Source organism: Camelus dromedarius, chromosome 16 (genome assembly GCF_036321535.1).
Source record: "Camelus dromedarius isolate mCamDro1 chromosome 16, mCamDro1.pat, whole genome shotgun sequence".
Lineage (NCBI taxonomy): Eukaryota > Metazoa > Chordata > Mammalia > Artiodactyla > Camelidae > Camelus > Camelus dromedarius.
This window is the reverse complement of record NC_087451.1, coordinates 20,878,764-20,900,897: the sequence shown is the minus strand read 5'-3', so window position 1 is coordinate 20,900,897 and position 22,134 is coordinate 20,878,764. Positions and strand designations below refer to the sequence as shown.

General features: G+C 49.7%; 1 protein-coding gene across 4 annotated transcripts in view; it reads left to right on the top strand.

Annotated features, from left to right (window-relative positions):
* Nucleotides 1-22,134, top strand: part of GAS7 (growth arrest specific 7) — a 184,350-nt gene that overhangs the window by 82,684 nt on the left and 79,532 nt on the right. Inside the window, exon 1 of one of the 4 annotated variants that reach the window (XM_031467635.2) lies at nucleotides 20,803-21,160. The exons of the other annotated variants lie outside the window; for them this stretch is intronic. Coding sequence (XP_031323495.1) covers nucleotides 21,140-21,160 — 21 coding nt within the window. The 5' untranslated portion in view covers nucleotides 20,803-21,139. Of the gene's footprint in view, nucleotides 1-20,802; nucleotides 21,161-22,134 lie in introns of those variants that run through there. 4 annotated transcript variants of the gene reach the window in all.

The following is a 22,134-nucleotide window of genomic DNA, read 5'->3' as shown; positions in this document are numbered from 1 at the left end:
GGGTGAGAGAGCTGAGAAGCTCTGTGTCCAGCAGCAGCAGCTGCTTGTATTAGAAAATCTCATTATCAAAGCATCTTTGAACTTCTGTTGGCGTTTCGTGACTGATGTTCGACCTGGTGAGAGCTGCGCTTGGGAAACGGAAAAGGAGAGTGGAGCTGAGCGCTCCCGCTACAATGGGGCTCTCTTTGGCCACAGTCTGTGGAGGGAGGTGACTCACTGTGGGGACTAAGCAACAGAGGACCTGCTGTGGCCACGTGAAAACAACACTCCTCCTGCCCCTTCTCTGCCTTGTGGAGGTGGGAGCCCTGGGCCTCGTGTCCTGGAGGAGGCATCTGGCCCTGGAGGGTGCCCAGCGGTTAAGCTGTGCAAGGTGATGGTCAGGAAGCTGTCTCCACGAGCAGCTCGGAGGAGAGGTGACGCGCTCAGAGTTCTGGAGCCAGGTATGCAGGTTCAGGCTGCCTTCTGTCATGTCTTGTTTACGGTGTAAACTTGGGTTTGTCACCCTGACAAAGTTTCAGAGCCACCTGGGTCTAGCCTCACCCAGTGCTGCCACTTACAAGTGTAAATGCCACTTACACCCTAAGGCAGGCTGCCAACTGTTTGAACCTCAGTTTCCTCCCCCTGTGAAATGAGTATACTGATCTTCCCCAACTTAAGTATTTCCATTGTGAGTTGAAAATGTTGCAAGCTGAAAATGCATTTGATACACCTAACCTACTGAACATCATAGCTTACCCTTGTCTAACTTAAACATGCTCCAAACACTTACAGGAGCCAACAGTCAGGTAAAATCATCTAACAAAAAGCCTGCTGGATAATACAGTGTTGACGATCTCATGTAATTGATTGAATACTGTACTGAAAGTGAAAAAGAGTGGTCCCCTGGGTCCAGAATGACTGGGGGTTTACCCTCCTGATTGTGGGGCTGACTGGGAGCAGTGGATCCCTTTGCTAGACCGAGATTCAAAATGCAAAGTACGGTTTCTACAGCGTATCGCTTTTGGACCGTCGTAATGCCGAGAAATCATTAAGTCGGACCGTCGTAAGTCGGGGACCATCTGTACTTGCAGGACATACCTCCAGGGTGGTGATGGAGGTGGGGTGAGTGACTGTACGTAAACTGATGAGAACATTCAGGCACGTTGTGTCACGTTAAGTGTTTCCTGCTGTGCTTGTAATGAACTGAAAATTAAGATGCCTCACCTGCCTCCAGCGTCGGTGCGAGTGTTAAGTGAGATAATGTGCATCAGTGTTCAGAGCAGAAACTTACTTTCTCCCTTCATTGGATTTAAGCTCCCCCTGGGCAAGGCCTGTTTGTCTTGCTGGCTGCGATGGTTTCCCGGTCCAGAAGGGTGTCTGGAGCATAGGACATGCAACGGCAAGTGTTTGCTAGACAGATAAGTGGACGCACACAGTGTGTGCTGTGTTAGCCGGCATCTTGGCACGGGTGTTCCTGAGTCCCGGGTAATTCACACATTGTGCCAACTTCACCTGAGCTGCTGCTTCCATGCTTTGGGGCAGAGATGGTGGCTCTGGCAGAAAATGCTGGATAATTGCCACAGAGAAGTTAGATAAGCACTTGGTTGTGTGGAGCAGAGAGAGCAGAATAGCAGGGGCTTGTCTGGGCTGTAGGAAGATGGGGGACCCCTGGATGTGGGCACACGTGCACATGCCAGGTCCCCCCATGCCTCTGTCTGCTCAACATTTTTAAAAAATTGGAAGTATAGTTGATTTACAATGTTGTATTACTTTCTGGTATGCAACAGAGTGATTCAGTTATACACATATACATATACATACTTTTTCATATTCTTTTTTATTATAGATTATTACAAGCTGTTGAATGTAGTTCCCTGTGCTGTACAGTAGGACCTTGTTTATTTTGTGTATAGTAGTTTGCATCTGCTAATCCCACACTCCTAATTTATCCCCTCTTCCCCCTTTCTTAACTGTAAGTTTGTTTTCTATGTCTTTGAGTCTGTTTCTGTTTTCTAAATAAGTTCATTTGTATCACTTTTTTAGATTCCACATGTAAGTGGTATCACATGATACTTGTCTTTCTCTGTCTGGCTTACTCCCCTTAGTATGATCATCTCTAGGTCCATCCATGCTGCTGCAGATGGCATTATTTGATTCTTTTTTATGGCTGAGTCACAGTCCATTGTATAAATATACCACAATTTCTTTATCCAGTCATCTGTCAATGGACACTTAGGTTGCTTCCATGTCTTGGCTATTGTAAATAGTGCTGCTGTAAACATTGGGGTGCATGTATCTTTTTTGAATTAAGAGTTTCCTCTGGGTCTGTGCCCAGAAGTGGGATTGCTGGATCATAGGTTAAGCTTATTTTCAGTTTTTAAAGGAATCTCCATACTGTTTTCCATAGTGGCTGCACCAAACTACCAACCGCATAGGGGGGTTCCCTACTCAGCATTTTGATGGAGGTGGGAGGGAGCAGGGACTCCTTTTGTCAGAATGACAAAAAGTGGTGTTAGTGGGCTCTGCCTGCCTTTCCTGACCCAGCAAATCACCACAAAACCACCACTAAGTCACTCTCTGCTGCCTCTTCCTGACCTGCTCTGGGAAGGCCAGCCAGCAGCGGCCCTTGGGGCAGGGCAGAGGTTGTGTTTGCTGGGCGCTGTCCTTTCTGAGTGGCCCCTGCTGCCTGCAGGGCTGGACAGGGCCTCCTGGGCAGCCGTCCCTTCCCTACGGGTGTCCTGGTGGCCACAGGCCTCACGCATATGGGGCTCCCTGGGCGCCCACAGGAGCCCGGGGGCTGGAGGGCATATGGTGTGGGGACCAAGATCTGCAGGGTCATTAGAAACCCTCATCATCTGGTGGTGGCTCAGCCCTCCTGGGGGAGGGAGGAGAGGGAACACTAGCAGCCCTGGCTTGCTAATTCAGGCACTTCTGTAACCAACAGCAACCCAGCAGCCAAGCCAAATTAGCCATGTTATTTGACATTATTTACATAAAGAGATTTAAATGATCTGTGTCCACAGTGTTCATGTGCCTTCAGTGGGCAAGATGCATTTTATTTGTTTTTAAAGTCTGTGTATTTTTTTTTTTTGTGTGTGTGTATCAACAAGGAAACATTTGAGGATGATTCGGGCAGTTACAGAATCTACTTTAAAGTAGTTAACAGAATGGTTAATATTCCTCCTTAATTGTGAGTCAGAGCTTCTCTGTGATCTCCAGAAGTCCTACAGTTGGTCTCTCTGTGGAAATGGACTTGGATCAGAGTCATGGGGAACCAGCTAAGACCCGGTCTGAGCGTTAGGCTGTATCAGGGTGTCTCAACCTTGACATTGTCGGCATTTTGGGATGAACAGTTCTTTGCTGTGGGCAGGGGGTCCTGTGCATTGTAAGCTGTCTGGCAGTATCCTGGCCTCTATTCACTGGATGCCAGTGGTAGATACAAAAATGACCCCCCTCCCTGCAAAATGTCCACGTCCCTGGAACCTGTATGTTCAGTCACATGGCAAGAAGGAATTGAGGTTGCAGGTGGAATTAAGATTGCAAATAAGCTGACTTGGAGGTGAGGAGAGTATCTTGGATGAGCCAGGTGGGCCCGACATAATCACAAGGGTCCTTGTCAGTGGAAGAGGGAGGCAGAAAAGAGAAGACCAGAGAGTTGGCAGCCTGAGGAAGACTCGGCCCACCGTTGCTGGCTTTGAAGACGGGGGAAGGGGCCATGAGCCAAGGAATGCAGGTGGCTTCTGGAAGCTGAAAGTTCAGTAAGACAAGGAAACAGATTCTTCCCTAGAGCCTCCACAAGGAACGCGGTCGTGCCGACACCTTGATTTTAGCCCAGTGAGACCCACTGCTGAAATACAGAACTCTGAGGTAAGAAATTTGTGTCGTCTTAAGCCACTGAGTTTGTGGTAATTTGTTATAGCAGCAATAGGGAACTGATACACTCGCCCATTGTGACAACCAGTAAATGTCTCTAGGCATTGCCAGATGTCCCCATGGGGCAAAATCACCCCTGGTTCAGAGACGCTGGCTATGGGGACCGCCATGGTATTTCCCTAGAAACTGGGAGAGGAAAGAGTTTCTCTGCTCTGTGATGAGAGTGAGGCCAGGCGTGGGTGCACCCAGCACGGTTCTCTCTGGAAGGAAGGAACCAGTGGTGTAAAGGCGGGTGGGGGCCACAGCTGCTCCCCCAGCCCCTCCCCGGGGCTCCTGGACCTGTCGCGCGGTCATCGTGGCAGAGTGCACTTGTGCCTGTTTGTACAGAACTAGAAAAGCAGCTGAACTGTCTTCAACTACATCATCAAAGAGAATGTAGGAACTCAGTAAACGTCAGCCGAAGTAGCATTGCTAGCGGCGTCCGGGGCAAGGTGGGCCAGCACGTGGGGTGTTCCCCGCACTGTTTGTGGGTGTCGTGGGCAGAGAGGAGAGGCCGGGAGCCCAGCCTGCATGGGGGGCCACCCAGCCCGGGCTCTGGGCCAAATGCACCGCCCCCTGGTTTCTTCAACCCAACCCTGATGCTGTCATTCTGTTTACTTTGCTGACTGCGAAATCCACATGGTTCCGATTTCTTCTTTGTGATCCGTCGTCTCTGTGTGGCTTCGGAGCCAGAATCCATGTGAAGCGGCTTTGAAGTGGTTGTTCTGGGGTAAGTGGGACGTGGTGCTTTTTCAGGGTTCACGGGGGCAACCGTGAGATCCCCATTTGATTCAAGCAGGGCTCTGGGAGTTGCGACTGGGAGGTGGACATTGCTTCCCAAGCACATTGGTTCTGGTCCTGGCCCAGGAGCCACGCTGGGTCAGAAGGGAGGAGGCTTTGCAGAGCCTGCGGTGGGTGTGCACAGCCAGGGCCCCTCCTTGGTCCTCAGCTTGGGTCATACGATGCCTCATTCCAGGCGTCCCTGGCTGAGTCAACACGTGGTTCCATGTCACCTGCTGCCTCTGGGTGCAGCCCAGAGATGGAGCTGCGGCCTTTGGCTCCTCCTTGCAGGCAACAGCTGGCCGTGCTTGGGGGCAGAGGAAAGGCAGATGCAGGGAGAGAAGAAAAGAGAGGGACAGTCAGTGAGTGGGCAAGGAGGTTATGGAGGAAGACATCGCCTGTATCTGTGCTTTTGATATTAAAGGGCCAGATCATTCCATGATGGGCTGGACTTTGCTGGATCTAATTGGTGTGTGGAGGCCAGTGGTCCCCAAATTTCAACCTGCATTAGAAACACTCACCTGGAGGACTTGTTAGAACAGACTACGGGGCCTCACCCCCAGAGTTCCTGCTTCAGGAGGGCTGCAGTGAGGCCTAGAAGTCTCTACTCGGGAACAAATTCCCAGGTGATACTGATGCTGCTGGTCCAAGGCTGAGGGTCATTGGTCTAGAACCAGACGAGGGTCTTTATGATGTAACTGATGGTCCTCAGGACTTTACAGTTGATTGGTGAGGACCTACCTCACTTTTTTAATTGAAGTATAGTTGATTTACAGTATTAGTTTTGGGTGTACAACATTAGTGATTCAATATTTCTATAGATTATATTTCACCTCAAGTTATTACAAAAGGATGGCTCTGTTTTCCTCTGCTGTACAGTACATCCTTGTTGCTTGTGAGGACCCCGCTTTTGATCTGAAAAATCTTATGAGGCGACAGCGTCATCATCGATGTTTGTGATTTTTTTTTTTTTTCACAGTTCTCTGGAATTTTAACACATGCTATAGATTCGTGTAACCACCACCTCAACCCCGGTGGAGAGCAGTTCCATCACCCCGTGACCCTCCCTCGTGCCTCCCTTTCCGTTCACAGCCTCCCCCAACCTGCCCCTTCATCAACCATCCCCATAGTTTTGTCTTTTTTGAGAATGTTGAATAAATGGAATCATACAGGAGGTAACCTTTTGAGACTGGCTTTTTTTTTTTTTTAATGTCCTTATGTTGAATTATTTCGGCCATTAGATGACAACAGTATTGGGTTGTCTTTCTTCCTCCCTCGCTTCCTCCCTCTCTTCCACGTTGACCGCCCACTGTGGACCAAGTGCCTCTGGGGAAACACACTGTCACCCAGATTTGGGTGACGGGGCAATCAGCGTGTTAATGGAGGTACTGGGGATTGAATGCAGGACCTCATGCATGCTAAGCACGCGCTCTACCACTGAGCTGTACCCTCCTCCCCCATGAGACTGGCTTCTTAACATCGTATCTGTGAGATGGTTGCAGGTTGTGGCATACATCAACAGTGTGTTCCTTTGTGTCTGTCCTGAGTGATCTATTGCGTGGATGTACCACAGTTTGTTCCTCAGTCCCCGCTGAGATTGTTTGGGGTTATTACGGATAAAGCTGCTGTGAACATTTGTGTATACGACTTTGTGTGGACCTGTATATTCGTTTCTCTTGGGTGTATATCTAGGAGTGGGACTGCTGGGTCGTATGGTCGGTGTGTTTAGCTTTATAGAAGACCGCCAAACTGCTCTCCAGGGTGGCTGCACCATTTTGCATTCCCACCAGCAGTGGCTGAGATGGCCAGTTGCTCTGCATCCTGGCCAGCACCTGGTCCTGGTCAGTCTCTTACATTTTAGTCTTTCTGGATCATGTCTGATTTTTAAATGTGTAAATGAGTCTCAGAAAGGCTCAGAGTTGTCCGAGGCCCCTGGCCTCTTGGTGGCTCCGTGAATAACTAGAATCCAGACCTTCTGACTTGATGGCTGTGAGCATTCTGGGTGGTGGCTGTGCTGAGCAGGTTATTTCACATGCCAGACTAGAAACCGGTAGCTTCTGTGTGAGACTGGGGACTCTGAAATATCAGGGCACCTGTGGCAGGGTAAAGGCATGTATCTAGGGACTAAGGAAACAAGGAAAGTAGAAACAGGAAGTGAGGCAAGAGAAAAGGTGCATATCCTCGAATCACAGAGGTGGGAGGCACTAGGCTCCTTCACCCCCTCATCCCTCCTTATTTTTAAATCGAGGCTCAGAGAGGGGAAGCAGCTGGCCAAATGTCACACAGCTCACTGGTGCCTCTTGACCCTTTGCATGTGACCCACAGTTGGCAGAAGCCACCTTGATTTCCAGAAGCATCGTGGGAGTATCCCTGGGGCCACAGGCTGTGTCCCCTTGGTGCTTGAGGAGTAGAGCTTCTGCAGGTTGATACACCTGGTCAAGATCACCATACTCCCTTGGTGTCTTGGACTCAGGTCTGTTCTGGGTGGGAGCTGGCTTCAGGAAGGAGCTTGTGCCGGGGGCCGTGGCCACAGCTGAAACCAGAGCCAGTGACTTCATGGGGTGGAGGCTTATAGGGGACCAGGCCCTTCTCAGGGGTGGTCCCACCCACCCTCGCAGGGGAAACAGTGCAGCTGCCCTGGAAGGTGGTGGACATGCTTTCCCGATTGCAGAATACTTCTTTCATTTTGAATATCATTTGTTTGGTTGCCACAGCAACATCAAGTCTCTATTTTAATGCTAACCTGCGTGGCTGCAACTTTCTATATATAAATGCTGCTTTGCACAGTGAATTAGCTGATGCCACGGGGAAGCAGCAGATGTGGAGACGGTGGCAGAAAATGACCAGCGGGTCAGCTTTGCAAGAGGAGGGACTGCGGGGCTGAGGTGAGTGGGCCCCCGGGCGGTGCGGGTTATCTTCTGGCCAGGTGCTCGAAGCTCATTGGTGCAGGGAGAGAGCGAGGCAGCCACACCTGCCACACCTGTGGGAGCGGGGAAGCCCTCCTTGGATGGCCTCCTGCTCGGCTGGGGGCGGTGATACTTCTGTTTCCCCACGGATCTCCCCTCCTCATCCTTTCAGTGAGCCTGGGCCTCGGGGAACCAGAAGTTCTGGAGAGAAGAGCTAGCCACTGAGGCAGGGTGGTGTCAGGTGAGGTGAGGGCAGAGTAAATTTTCCTTGTTTCCTTTGACTTGGTTCCCCGGTCTGAATCTGTGCCTCCTCTGTTTTGCCTTTTCTCCTGTTGGGGCCAGATGACTCCACATGGTACAGAGAGAGTGCTCAGGAAAAGCCCAGAAGGGACCTTGGGAATCGGCAGGTTCAGCTCCCTCAGCTCTAAATGAAGGAGAAGCCCAGAGAGGTGCACAGTCTGCCAGATGTCACACAGCCAGTCAGGGAGAGAGTGGGACGGGAACCAGGTGCCCAGAGATCTTCTGATGCAGGCATTCCTCTCATGGGGGTCAGGACGGCTGTGGGTGTACACACCAGACTTAGGGTGCTGCAGAGAGGGTGGTCCCCTCAGGGGTGCTCCTTTCTCATGTCACAAGTTGGGGGTCCTGTAAGGAACCCAGGATTATATAACAGGAGTTGAAGCCATTAAGGCTTCCAGAAAGAGCATGTAAGTTAGAGTCTGGAAAACTGGGATTCATGCAGATTCAGCCACTTCCTGTGGGACAACTGTGTCCGCCTTTCTGGAGGCTCCATTTCCCTCCCTAAACGCTGGAATCCCTTCCCAGCCCTGTTGTGGAAGGTCACTGTCACAGCCGGCGTGAACCTGCGGGGAGCCAGAGCGGTTTGGAAACCATGAGGCACCCTCGCGGCGCCGTCCGCCCGCTGCCGGGAGAGGCTGCCCCCAGCAGCCGAGGGCTCCTCTGCAGATGGGGTTTTGCGGTGTGCCTTGAAGCGCAGTGCAATTTTATCTTTGTTTAGGAAGCCTCGTTCGGGTTTCCTCTTTAACAACAAACATTCTACAAATAACTTAAGTGCCCTGGATCCACAGACTTTCAAGACTCCTTGTTCTTGAAAAGGGAATATTCGTACGATTAGAATCTAGGTGCCTGTGAGTGGTATTTAGTCTGTGGGGCTGGGAGATTCAGAATTGGGAACACGCACTCACCTCTGCCTGGGTGAATAAGAAAAGTGGAATGAAGAAATCCCTTATGGGAATTTATAATGAAAAATAAGTGTAAGGGGGGAGATTCTTAAAAAAGGGGATCAAGACCAGGTAAAGCAGTGTATTCTGAACACGCCGTGTCTGTAATCCATATTAACCAGCATGAAAACCAGAGTCGGAAAGCATCAGTGTGCATTGCACGTGGGAAAGCAAGTCCTGCTACGTGAAACTTGCTTCGTGTGGAGTGAAGTGTGCTTTTTCCTGTGGGTCAGACTTTTCAAAACAAAAGAATGGCAACTGCTGGTCTTGAGTGGTGACTCGACGAGCCTGAAGTCTCCTGTGGCTGGCTGGGGATTTCTTTTCCAAGGAAAAGCTGGAAGGAAAAAAGAAGGATTCTCAGTAGGGGAGAGCCCCACGCAAACATCGTCTTGAGAAGCTGCTGGGGTGCAGCGTGCAGCCCAGACAGGGACCAGCAGACTGGTTGGGAAGCATGAGGTCAGGGGATTGGAGGCGGCAGCTCCCCTCCCGGGGCCTGAGGTCAGAGCTCCCCGTGGGCAGATTGAGAAGGATGCCTGTGATTCTTGCGGTGACTGCCAACTCACCCTGCACGCTCCCCAGCGGCCCCAGAGCCCGCGTTCCCCCGCCCTGGAGCCCTGCAGGTGTGGATCCTTCACTGCTCTCACGAGGGATGGACCCAGCTGTCCTCCCACCAGCACTGTGCTCCCAGGATGCTGGTTTCCGGCTGCTCAGTGCATGCAAAACGTGGGAATCTCCCTGCTCACTGTGGCACCTGTGTATCTGACCTTTACACACCGTGGACGTGCGTCTCGCCTCCCGAGGCTGCTGGGCCTGGCTCTCTTTCTCCTTGGTTCCTGCTCTGTGCACGGAGGTTCCTGCCTCCCTGCCCCACCAGTGGTGCGTGCCTGGCTCCTGAAGCTGTATCAGCTTCCTCCCTACCACCTCCCCTTCTGAACCTTCTCATCAGCTGTTGGGGGACCACTTTTCCATAGACAGAGTAGGACAGACTTTCCAGGGTCCCTTCTGGCCCCCACACCTTGTCCCATGCTTCCCTTCCAAGGAAGGTTGGACCCAGGCTGGGGTGCTCAGCTCTGGGTGGGATGGAGTTGGCCACAACTTTGCAGCCCTTGGGAAGTTTGCACTGATAACCCGGAAGCCGGCATGGAGCTCAGCTACCAGGAGACGCTGGTAGTAAGAGGTCTTAGCAAGAGGATGGTTAGTATGGGGTAAAAGTGCTAATTACACTCTTAGTCTAGGTGGATTGTGGTGTTTGGTTCTTTAAAACTAGGGCGCCCTCTCTTCAAATGACTGCTTGTGTGGATACCCAACAATTAAAACCGGGAGTTGCACACTGGTGGCTGATGGGAAAAATCAAGTGTGAAACTCTGGGGGCTTTTGGTGGTGGTTTTGTTTTCGTTTTTGCCCATGGTTTCATTTAAAATTTTTTGAGTTGGTTGCCAACATCTAAAAATCAGTAAGTTTCACATTAAAAATTCAGATTTCCAGCTTCTCTTGCAAAAATGAGTAGCTTTGGCGATGCTGAGCCCACCGTCCTCTGTGGCTCTAATATGGTGAATGAGTTGTTTTTTTTTTTCCAGTTTGCCACAGTCCCCACCCATCTCTGCTGGTTGCCAGTCCTGAAAGCAGTAATGGATATTCATGTGATTTGTGATGTTTCTCTCATGAGTAGGGAAATGTGAAATAGCTCCTGTAGCCGTGTCTGTGAGAAGAGGGAAGGGGAGAGGACCACGGTTTTCAAGGTGTTAAGGAGGTTCTTTCTGAAAGTGAATCTCCTAAAGATTAATTTTTAAGGAATGGTGGTAGACTTAGACCAGGTGCCTTTTTTTTTTTTCCTTTGGTTTTTCTGGTTCTCGAAGTGTGATGCCTGAGCCAGCAGCAGCAGCAGCACTTGGGATCTTGTTAGAAATGCAGATTGTTGGGTGCATCCCGCACACACTGGTTCCGAAACATGGTGGTGGGTGGGGCCCAGCAGTCTGGGTCCTGCTGGCTCTTCGGATGCATCTGAAGGCTGAGAACCACTCCTCTGGGCCCAGAGCAAGGGCAGGGTCCCATTAGTGTCACTTTCCATCCTTTTAAGACCTGGGGGCGGGGGAGGAAAATGGGGATCCCGAGCCGAGGAGAAGGAGTTAAGGGTTTCACCCGACATCACTTCAGGCAGCGCCCTGTATGTGCTTCAAGGGCTGGAGGAATCCTTCCGACTTACAACGTCTCAGCAAATCCAGTCCCCTTTTTCCCAACCCACCCATCTGAGGGTCCCGTTGGGGCGGCAGTGGTGGAGGAGTCCTGGTGCTTTTGACTGTCCTGGAGAGATAGATGGTCACTGGGCTCTCTTCCCAGGGGAGTGTCAGTGTGTGACCCTAGCAAACGAGGCCAGGGAGTGAATCCCACTGAGAGGGACCAGGCTGGCTGCACAAGCTCAGCAAAGATAACCAGGCATTCTTGGGCTGGGAGTCCTTAGGGGGAAATAATATACCAGCTCTTTAAACACTTGGAGGTAAGAGCCAATCACCTATGAACGTACCAGGTCTAATTCGGTAACTCAGACTGCTGTGGCCCTAGAGGGTCACTTGGCTTCTGTCCACTTGCTCTCTGGCTAAAGGCTTTAGTGACTTCACCAGTCATTTAAGTGAGCCAAGAGAGTACATTTTTCCCAAGTATATTTACTTGGAGGTTCAACCCCACTTCCTTAGTGGGCTAACAGTCCTACCCGGAGACTGAAAGAACTCCATTGATTCAGTATTTGTTGGGTGTATTTTCTGTGTCTGGGGACAGATTTGAGTCAGACACTGTTTGTGTTCTCAGGGAGCTCAGGTAAGCGGTGGGGTGAGGACCACTCATCATTGGCCCCTGAACAAGAGGGGCCATGAAGGTGGGGAGTGGACCATTCCAGGGGAAAGGGACGTGGGGCTTGTGGAGTGGCTGCATCTCCCAGGAGACAGCAAGCAGTGAGGAGCCTGGCCCCTCAGACAGAGCAGGAGGGATCCCTGCCCCAGCTGGAGTGTTGAACCCAGGCTGAGCCTCGATATCCAGGGAAGAATCCGGGGATGGCCTGGGGTCAGGAGGAAATGCGTCAGCCTTGGAGACGGGACACCGGGCTCAAACCGGTCTCTGTGTCTGGTTACTTGTAAGACCTTGGATAAGACCTGGGTTTATTTGATTATAAAATGAAAATAAAATTCTCCCAGGATTCTTGTAAAGGTCAGATAAGCTACAATAGATACAAGTTACTCAACCACAACAGACAGCACTTCATCAAGGAAGAACCATAGGAAAGAACTAAGAGTGGATCAACTTCGGTGGGGAAAAAAAACCTGACCCTTTGTCCTTCTTATTATGCACCTGTCTCATTAGGAGCTTGAAATCAGGGTTGGGAGCATTCTATTGGGGTGTCCTTGCTGACGGCAATAGGTCAAATGAAGGCATAACACAGGCCGCTTTTTGAAGACTGGCCTTGCATTGGTTGACTCACAGCTCTTGTCTTTCTCCGTCTGGTTTGCTGGGGTCACCAGCTCCCCAGCAGCCCCGGTGGATATGGGTGTTCTCGGCTGCATGGGTTTTACTGGCTCCTTCTGACGGTCCCTGAAATCCCAGTCTTGCCTGCCAAGCGTGCCGACTCCATCTCACGTGCTGTTCCTCATTCTCCTTCGCTGGCGTGGTCTGTGTCAGGAAGGGCAGAAGGTGTTGCTCCGAGAGGTTAGCCTGCAGGTCGTGCAGCTGGAGTGACTCAGCGTTGGTGACCTCAGCTGATGGGTTTCCTAAAGGTCGCTCAGTGATCTAACAGGGCTGGGACGGTACGGGGCACAGCTAATACTGACGGAGTTTTCTTCCATTGTTGCGGCCCTCATATTTAGTCTTGGCAAGAATCCTGTGCATTGGTGGTGGTATTTCCATTTTTACACGTGGAAGAGAAAAAAAGACAGGTTCAAAGAGGTGACGTGACTTGCCTGAGGTTGTATGGCTGGCAGGGGGTGGAACCTGCACTTGAACTTCCTCTCCCCGGGCGGAAGGTTAGACGCTGGGTTTGGGGACAAGCGAAGGAACGTCTGTGGGTGACCGAGTGGTCTGTGGGGGTTGCATCTCCTGTTTCTCATCCCCACACCCCAGTGCATTGTGCATACCTTGTTTTGGGTCACAGAGGGGAGGCTGTGGTTCCTCGAAGCCTCTGGAATCTTCCAGGCTCCCTTGTTGGAATGGAGCTTTGCATTTCAATGAGTGGAAAAAAAATAAGCAGAAGAGGATTTGCCAAAAGGGAAAATCAAGTGAGTTTATGACTCCTCTTTGTGTGCACAGATGTTTCCTCCCTGGGTCACCCCCCTTCACGGAGGCTTACTGGCCACAAACAGATAGGAAGTGACTCGCGGTCGAGCAGAGAGCCAAGCTCATTGGCAAAGGTCGCCTTGCACAGAGCCGTGTGGGGGTCAGCCTGGGGAGGGGTCCTCAGTGGGGTTTGGCTTCTGCCATGCCACCTGGCCAGAGCTAGTCCTCCATCCATGACGACAATACCAGCACCAGGGTGTAGAGTGGCCGGAGAGCAAGGGGGAGACTCCGTACCGGGACTGGGAGACACGGCGTCCAATCCCCGTCTGTCTCTGAGCCTCAGTTTCCCCTCCTGTAAAATGGCACCGTGGGCTCAGATGATCTTTAAGGCCCCTTCCATCTCTGATTTTTGTGTCAGCCCTGCATTGCTTGAGAAAGTTCTTTACTGTTGTTCATTTTGTCTTAAGTCAATTCGTCTTACAAATAAAGCCCTCCCTCCCTGCAGGTCTCCCTGCCGTTCAAAAGCTAATACAGTGAACCCTAAACTAATGAACAGTGTTCATTTTAGGGGCTGGCAAGTGAGATGGGATATGTCAAGGGGGACTTTACTACCAAATATTATCTAAATATTTTAAATAAGTCTATATTTGTGCATTAGCTCATAATGGAGTAAGTTAAAGATTTTAAAAATGCAGTAAAATTCATGTGCTCACTATGGAAAACTTGGAAAATACAGAAAAGCAGAAATAAGAAAAAATATCATTCTTTTCCTTGTTTTTTTGGTGTATATATTTGTCTACATGATTGGGATCATATGGTATGTTTAAAGCTGTATATATTCATTTGGAAGAAGGGCAGTGTTTTCCTGCTTGTAAAAAAAAATTTGGTAAATACATTTTTAAAATAAAGAAAAAAATTTTTTTTAATTTTCAAAATTAAAAAAGTTACTAAAAAATTTAAATATGGTAAAATAAATACACTTACAACAGACAGCGGAATCCCACAATACGAAAATAACCTCTGTTAACATTTTTGTGTGTTTCCTTCGTGCTTCGCTTGGGGTGGGGAGAGCATTATTTTTCTGTGGTTGAGGTCATGCAGCAGATTCTGATGTCTAAAATAGGAACCACTCTTAGAGAGATGATGATATAAAAGAGGGTTTTGATGGCAGAAAGCATTGGCCCCTGGGTGGTTTATTAGTCTTTCCTGTTTTAAGGGGGTAGGGGGGAGACTTGGTTCATTCAATATGAGTTTTAAATATGCAGAAAGTCACCACTCAGGTTCTCTGGCAAAGAAAGCGGCCTCGATGGTGCTCTGCATAGTGAAGCGTTGCTTGGGTGGAGGAGGGAGACAGAGGCTCCTTGTTTGGTGAGTCGCGCAGCACAGCGTCCACAAAGCTTCAATAGTTCCCCCATTGTCGGCAGGAGCTTGGACAGAAAAGGTGGCATCAGCTACAGATGGCTCCCCACACATGGCCAGAGGCTTCATCTGTACTGGCCTTGAAGGATGTTGCAGGAGAAACATGTTATCCTGGTTCTGGAATGGAGGGAAGCAGCAGAGGGGGACCAAGGGAAACACTCAGATACCAACCTCATCCCTGATCTGGAGAATCCACCAGACAGCACAATTGGCTGGATTCCTGAGTTGGGAGAGTTCACTAAGTGAGGGGTCTCAGATGCATTGATAATGATCACTTCCCTGGTGGCATCTTCCTAATTTCAGTTGATCTCTCAGTGCCTGGAGAGTAAGTGGGTGGTGTCTTCACCTGCATACCTTCAAGAAACCGTCTCGCTTGCTCACTTGCTCGCTCGCTCGCTCGCTCGCTTGCTTGCTTTCTTGCTTGCTTGAAGTACAGTCAATTACAATGCATCAACTTCTGGGGTACAGCACAATGCTGTTTCTTTCATATCCAATGTTAATACAGCTTGGCTGGATATGTACCCATCGATGTCAAACTTTTTGGACAGAAACTCCTATTTGCAGCTCAGCCTGTTCCATCATTCAACAAATGTTGATTGAACAAAACAACGACCATGCCCATGAAGCTTTGACCTCAGTGGGACTTGTCTTTGAGCAGTTTGTAGCATTTTCAGATGCGCAATGCCAGGCCCCGATGAGCTGTGAGGAAAACAGAGTCCCTGCCTCACGGAGCTTTTATTCTAGTGGGAAGTGTTCTCCAGCTGTTAGTAGGAGCAGAGGAGAAGTCTGGGGAAGAACTAATTTCCTAGATACCTTCCCTCTTTTCCTGTTGGTGTGCATGAATTTTTAAATCATCTTTTTATTATTTTTGCCATTGATTACTCATTTTAACATATTTGTTCTGGTCTTTTCTAATGTGTTCCTTCTTAAGCCCACACTAATTCATTATTTCCTTGCTTTTTTTCACTTTGCAATTTTGGGAGATCCTTTTAAGTTTACCCTGCACTTTACTGATGTAACTTTTAATATTTTTATTTATCCACAACTGCTACTGTGGATTTAAATGAGCAGTTTTCGTATAATCCTTACCTCATCTGGTTTCTTCTTTATGTCATCCATTCTACTCTACCTGGTTTTTTTCCATTATGATTTTTCTGTTCCTCTTTCAAAGAGGTAACAGCTTCTTGACTCTAGCAGTTTCCTGACACTTTGACTTACATTCTGCGTTTCTTTCTGAGATGTGCTCTTCCTTTGAGCCTTCTGGGTGGCATTTCCTCACTCTTTTCCCATGTGTTTCCTCCCTTTCTTTACTCATTCTTAACAAAGCAGGATCTGTGTAGACTCTGCATTATATCAGCAGAGTACAGATATCTGTCACTGGCTGTGGTACTCTGTGCACTTGGAAGAAGGTTGAATTCCCTTCCAAGTTGCATACTTGCAGGTTCAACCATGCACACATCTCCCAGTCCAGTTCTTGTGTTCAAATTGGCTGTCACCTGGCACACTGCTCCTCGGCTGCCTGGCTCTCTGATGTTCTGAACAGGTGGAGTGCGTGAGAAATCACAGTTCCCCTGGTCCCATCCCCATGTACTGCGGCCAGGGCATTCTTCCTACTTGACCTGTGTGATTCATCCCGCTCTGAATGGTTAATACCCCTTCCCAGCCCCTGCACCCACCTGCGCTGCCTGCTTGCTTGTTTCCTGGGAATTGTTGTACAGAAACAGGTGATGGGGACGGAGAAGCAGATCTCGGGCTGCTTCTGAGCCACAGGAGCTGGCTGTTCGGGGCTCAGGTGGGTGCAGGTCATGCACCTCACATCAGGGGCTGGGAATGGTGAAGACGCCAGGTGCATCTCCAGTTAGAGACAGCAGCGAGGGGGTGGGGGCTGTTTCCCCTTTCACAATTAGTCTCCATTTTATAAGACTTTCTCCATTTGCTCCACTGGCCTTAATGGTTCTGGAGGGTTTTTCCACCAGATTCTGATTGTCCACAATTTTTAGTTTTTTTGAAGCTTGGGTGAGTTTTAGCTTTTGTTTTTTTTTCCTCTTATTGCTACTTTAATCAGAAGTCGACAGTGGTGTCCACAGGGCTCCTGCCCGGTGTCCCTTTCCATGGGAAGTCCTCTGCATCCCTTTACTGTGCTCTTGGTCCTCCCCGTGGTGACTCAGGCTCGCACTGGGGACCTCGTTCCTATAGTTGTGGGTATGTGGTCAGTAAAGAATTCAAGTTTGGTTTTCTGGGATTCAAAAAAGAACCTCTTAAGCCATTTGGTGGATGCGGCACGATCATTTTGCACGTGGCCTGAAGCTGTGTTTCTCAAAGTGGGCTGTGTCTACAACTAAAGCTAGGCGAGATGATCTTAGATCACATTGAGATAACAGTTTTTAAGTTACATTTATTTTAGTGTGTAATAGAAAAAAAAAAAAACCAACCAAATGAATCCATGATTTCACAGATATGTATTGCTGAGGGCCAGTCTAAGTTCAGGTTCCCTGTAAGTCAGTTAAAAAAGTCATGTAAAGCATCGTGCAGCCGAGGCATAATTATGGGAAAATCTTGACAGTGGAATGTGGGTGACGGAGGTCTGGGAGATGCTGAGCTGAGGAAACCTCCTGGGTCTAGAACGGGGCCTGTTAGGAGGCCTTTGAAACTGGGTGCCATTTCTGATATGTCCACTTGATCTTGGGAATCTGTTACAGTGTGGGACACATACAAACCTTTTGAGGGTCCTTGGACCCAACCGTGTTGGGTTCAAGAAAATGACTTCCAGGCACTTTACGGAAGCCATCAACTGGCCCCGTGGGCTGGGCCAGCCCCTACCTTCATACAGCCCTGCCCTCTTTCTCGCTCTCTTCTGCGTGGGCATCTATATGAATATCTTACCTGCCTTCACTGTTTGTCCTCAACGCTCCCCAGCTCCTTGTGTACCTGTATGCAGATTTCCACGCCCACCTTACTTCCAAATTTCTCCTTTGGAGATGAGCAGGGGTAACCGCCTCTCAGTGGTCAGTAAGCGTTTTCTTCGTTATCTCACGTGGACACTTGTTTTTTTTTTTTTAACACCTTTATTTTGGTGTGATTCCTGTAGAGTAAACTACACATATTTCAGATGTACAATTTGATGAATTTTGATAGATGTCTACACCAATGAAACCACCACCACAATGAAGATAGCTGACATTTCCATCACTCCTCAAGAGGTGCAATTTTCAAATTCCCAGTTTATCCCTTCCCACCCCATCACATGGACATTTAACTACGAATTTCTTAAGAGCCCTTCCTTGTTTGCTTCCTGTGACTCTGATTCTCAAACCTCATATCCATTTTCTCCCTATCATGTAGCCCCTGAGTGTGAGGCACTGGGCTGGGTTGGAGGGGAAGAGGATTAAAACCTGGTTTTTTGCCTTTAAGAGTTCTGAGAGGGGCGCAGGGGTGGGATGGACTGGGCTGTTGCATCGGGGAGAATTCATTCTCCTGCTACTTGAATGCCAGCCTCCCCATCCCCACCAAGGTTCTGCTGTGCACCCTTTCTGCCTGAATTCAGAGTCAGCCTGTAGGATTTCACCGCCATCTCCGGTCAGATGCTCCAGTTCACGTGCCAAGGGCCAGACTCGTCCAGGGATCACTTTGAACTTGGATATGTAGACAACAACCTCCACCATGTGCCCTGGGATGGCTCCCACCACGGCTGGATCTCTGGGTGACCAGTTCTCTCGTTCCCTTTAGCGCCGGCTTTTACTTTCTCCCATTCCCCTTATGTCTCATCAGTTACCAGGGCTTATTCTCCTTCTTACTTCCTGTCCCTCTGCTCCAGTCAAGCCCTTCCTTTCCATCCCCGCTGTCGGGCAAATTCCGTACCTTCTGAGGAGCCTCTCCTGCCCGTCCCAGCTGAAAGGGCTCTGCCTTCCTCTGGATTCTGAAAGCTCTCATTGTCCGTCGGCTTATCAGTTGGCGCTCATTACTCACAGACTCCCATGTACGGTTATTCCTTGTTTTCACTTGTGTTTCTGCCTTATCTTCCAAGCTTTAGAAGTCAGGTCCTGTACAGGATGCTTGCCTGCATGGTCCACAGCATTCAGAAAGGGGTCGTTAGTCACTGTTAGTTGCTTGATGGACCACGTAGCCAAGGGGCTGCCCATCAGGGAGGGGGTGGGCGTGTCTTTGAGACCCTGTACCCTGGAGACTGCACGGGCTGGTGAATGATTTCCCTCCAGGACTATGAAGCATTTAGAAAAAGTGAGTCATTGCCATTCCCAGATATTCTTTCTTATTGTCATTATCGGACAACACGATTTGTCCAGCGCAGGACGAGGTCCCTGAGACTGAATGCACAGTGGAGCTCGGTGAGCCCTGCTGCCCATGGTCCCTCTCGTTTTCTGGCTGCCTTTCTCGTCGGGAGCTGGGTAGCTTCCCTCTGGGTGCCTGTTTCTGGGTCACACTGGCCAGGTTCTCTTGATCTAAACTATGTCTGTGGGTCCCAGACTTTTGTTTTCAATTGAGGTAAAATAAACCTAACATGAAATCTACCATTTTAACTATTTTCAAGGGTATGGTTCAGTGGCATTAGGTATTTTCACACTGTGGTACAACCATCGCCACTGTCCATCTAAGGAACTTATCCACTTTGTAAAACTGAAATTCTGTCCCTTATTAATCTGTAACTCCCCCTCCCCCTCCCCCCAGGCCCTGGCAGCCACCATTCTACTTCCCGCCCCTGTGAATTTGACCACTATAGGAACCACACAGAAGTGGAATCGTGTAGTATTTGCCCTTTTGTGGCTGGCTTATTTCCCATAGCACAGTGTTTTCCAGGTTCATCCATGATGTTGCATGTGTCAGATTCCTGTTTAACGCTGAACAGTATCCCAGTATGGATGGACCACATTTTGTTTATCCATCCATCCATCCATCAGTGGCCACTTGGGTTGTTTCCACCTTTGGCTTTTGTGAATAAGGTGGGAGGTGTGATCTCATTGCGGTTTGCATTTCCCAAATGACTAGGGATGTGAGTATCTTTTTATGTGCTTTTGGCCATTTGTATATCTTCTCTAGAGAAATGCCCTTCACCTCTTTTAAAATTGGGTGGTTTGTGTTTGCTGCTGAGGCTCAACTTTTTTGTGTCCAGGGAAACTGCAGGGCAAGTCCTACTCCACCAGCCCCTGCTGATAGTAACAGCCGCCCTAATGACTTGCGTGACCCTCGCGCTGCGTGAAGTATTTACGTGGAGTTCTTTCTCCCCGTTAATCCTCACAGCAGCCATGTGGGGAAGATTCTGCGGTCATCTCTATTTTACACGGGAAGAAACTGAAGCTTAGAGGGTGTGACCCTGGTCTGACTCTGTCCCCCGAGGATAGCATTGCTGTCCTCGCCCCCACCCAAGGAGCTGGCATTGAAACCTCTTCATAGTGGACACTTCATCCATGTGTTTGAGAAAAGAAGTGATAGTTTATAGGAAATCACCCAGGCCTCGGGACCTTGGTTCCTCCGGAAAACCGTATTTACTTCAATAGAATCAGTTCCTAAAATCCCAGAGGTTTGCATCTGAAAGCAAACCCAGAAGTGCATGGCATTTTAAAAAATTCATTTTTTACTAATTAATCATTTTTTTATTGGAGGTACCGGGGATTGAACCCAGGACCTCGGGCATGTGAAGCGTGGGCTCTTCCACTGAGCTATAACCTGCCCCTAGAAGTGCATGACATTTGAAGTGCTAAACCTTCAGCTACTCCAAAAAGCTTTCTGAGCAGTGTGATATATTCACCAAGGATCCAAGTCCCTGCTGAAACTCATTTCGTTGGTGGAGGCGATGTTGCTCCCACAATCCTTTCTTCACTTGAAACTTAACTGCTCTGTGACCCATGAGCTGTTTTCATCTGAGATGCCCAACATGGCCTCCGCTTTCACCTGCTGTCTGTCCTGGTTTGGAGGTGACGAGGGTGAGTGAAGGCAGGGGACCCTCACCTTGCCCCTCTGGGAGCCGCGGCTTTCCCAGCCCTGGACGGGTCTGACACACTGGTTCTTTGGGGGAGCCTTTTCCATCCTTTTTCTGTTGACTTTTATCTGGCCTTGGGTTCACGCAGCTGGGGCTGGAGCTGGGGCCAGAGCCGTGACTTCGGGTTGGGAAGAAGTTGGCGGAACATTCCCCAGCAGGGCTTGGGCAGACCCAGGGAGTCCCGCCTAAAATACAGAGGACAAAGGCGCTCTTGTCCACCGGCCTGGGGGTGGGAGGCATCTGGTCAGTGACACAGGCTTGGCCATTGTATGTCGTGACCTCAGCCAACTTTTTTTTAGCTGAGAAAGGGGAAAAAGGGAGAGTGCAAAAAAAGAGAAAAGAAAGAAAGAAAGAAAGCAGGCCTCCAGATCCTTTGCATCTGGAAAGTCCAGAATGTGTTGCTGATTTCCCCACAAGAGGAGCAGATTTGGAAGGAAATGCGCAATGTGGTGGGTTCTTTGTGAAAGAACAGCAGTGAGAAAAGCCGCAGGAACATCCTCCCGGGTGCCTGGCGCCCTGACCCTGGGGGAGCTGCTCGCCTGGGCCTCATTTCCCGAAGAGGGGGCCATGCAGAGGAAGCTGGCAGGGGCCTGGCCCTCAGCCCGGCGACTTCAGACAGGACCCACGACTCTCTGAGTGCACAGCCCCCGAAGATGAGCTCTTCCCCAGTGATGGTAAGACCCGATCCTGCTCGCCTGCTGATGTGTGTTCAGCTGGCTTTTCTCCGCATGATCCTGGAATGACGTTGACATTTTAAAGAGGCCGTTCTCAGAACCCCCCCGAGATGTGGGCTCCCAGCTGCTGAGCTTACAAGGTCTGGTGTGTTGGGGGCGCCTTTCGCAGGCCCAAGGCAAGTGGAGGGAGGGGAAGAGAAGATGCGGTTGCTGTTTGAGAAAGCAGGAAGAGAGGGGGAGATGATTGAAAGGGGGTGTTTGTTGAGAGAAGGGGAGTCTTGGCTCCCCCTTGGTTACCTGGGGAAGCAGTTTAGTTCATTGTGACTGAGAAGCAGGGTAGAGATGTGCATTTTTCTATCATGGGGATCAGAGATCTTGCCTCTCCCACTTAATTCCTCCCAAATCCAAGGCCTGGTTTCTACCCACCCACCTACTCTCTACTCCATGGCCCAGTTCCAGCAGGGGCACTGCAGGGTGAAAAGCCCATTAGGGGACACAGCTCCCTAGAAGATCTGTCCAGTTAATCTGGTATCTGCACTGTGCTTCCAGGCTCGACTGGAGGCTTCTGTCCAGTTTGGTGGTGGCAGCAGTGGCCTCCATAAAGATGATGGATGCTTTCCTGAGATGTAGGAGGAGAACAGCCTTATTTCGCTAACCCTTCTGCCTCTAAAAGTTAGACTCCCCGCGTTGGAAAGAGAAAATCTCTTATCAGCCAAGACTTTAGCAGCCACTGTCTTGAGGTTCTGGACAGCTGAGGGAAGTCCACTTTCGATAGAAAGGCTCGTCTGTCTCTGCACAGAAGCTTCTTCCAGGACGTTCTGTCCCACTGGCTGGGTCAAAATCAGCATCTCTGGTTTCGGCATGAATTGCAATAGACGCCTGAACTTGTACCAGGAGGAGAAAGAGTGCTCATTATCCTGGAGCATCTTGACCTAGGAAAGTTCACAGCAGGGCTTCTCAGAGCTCAAGGTGCA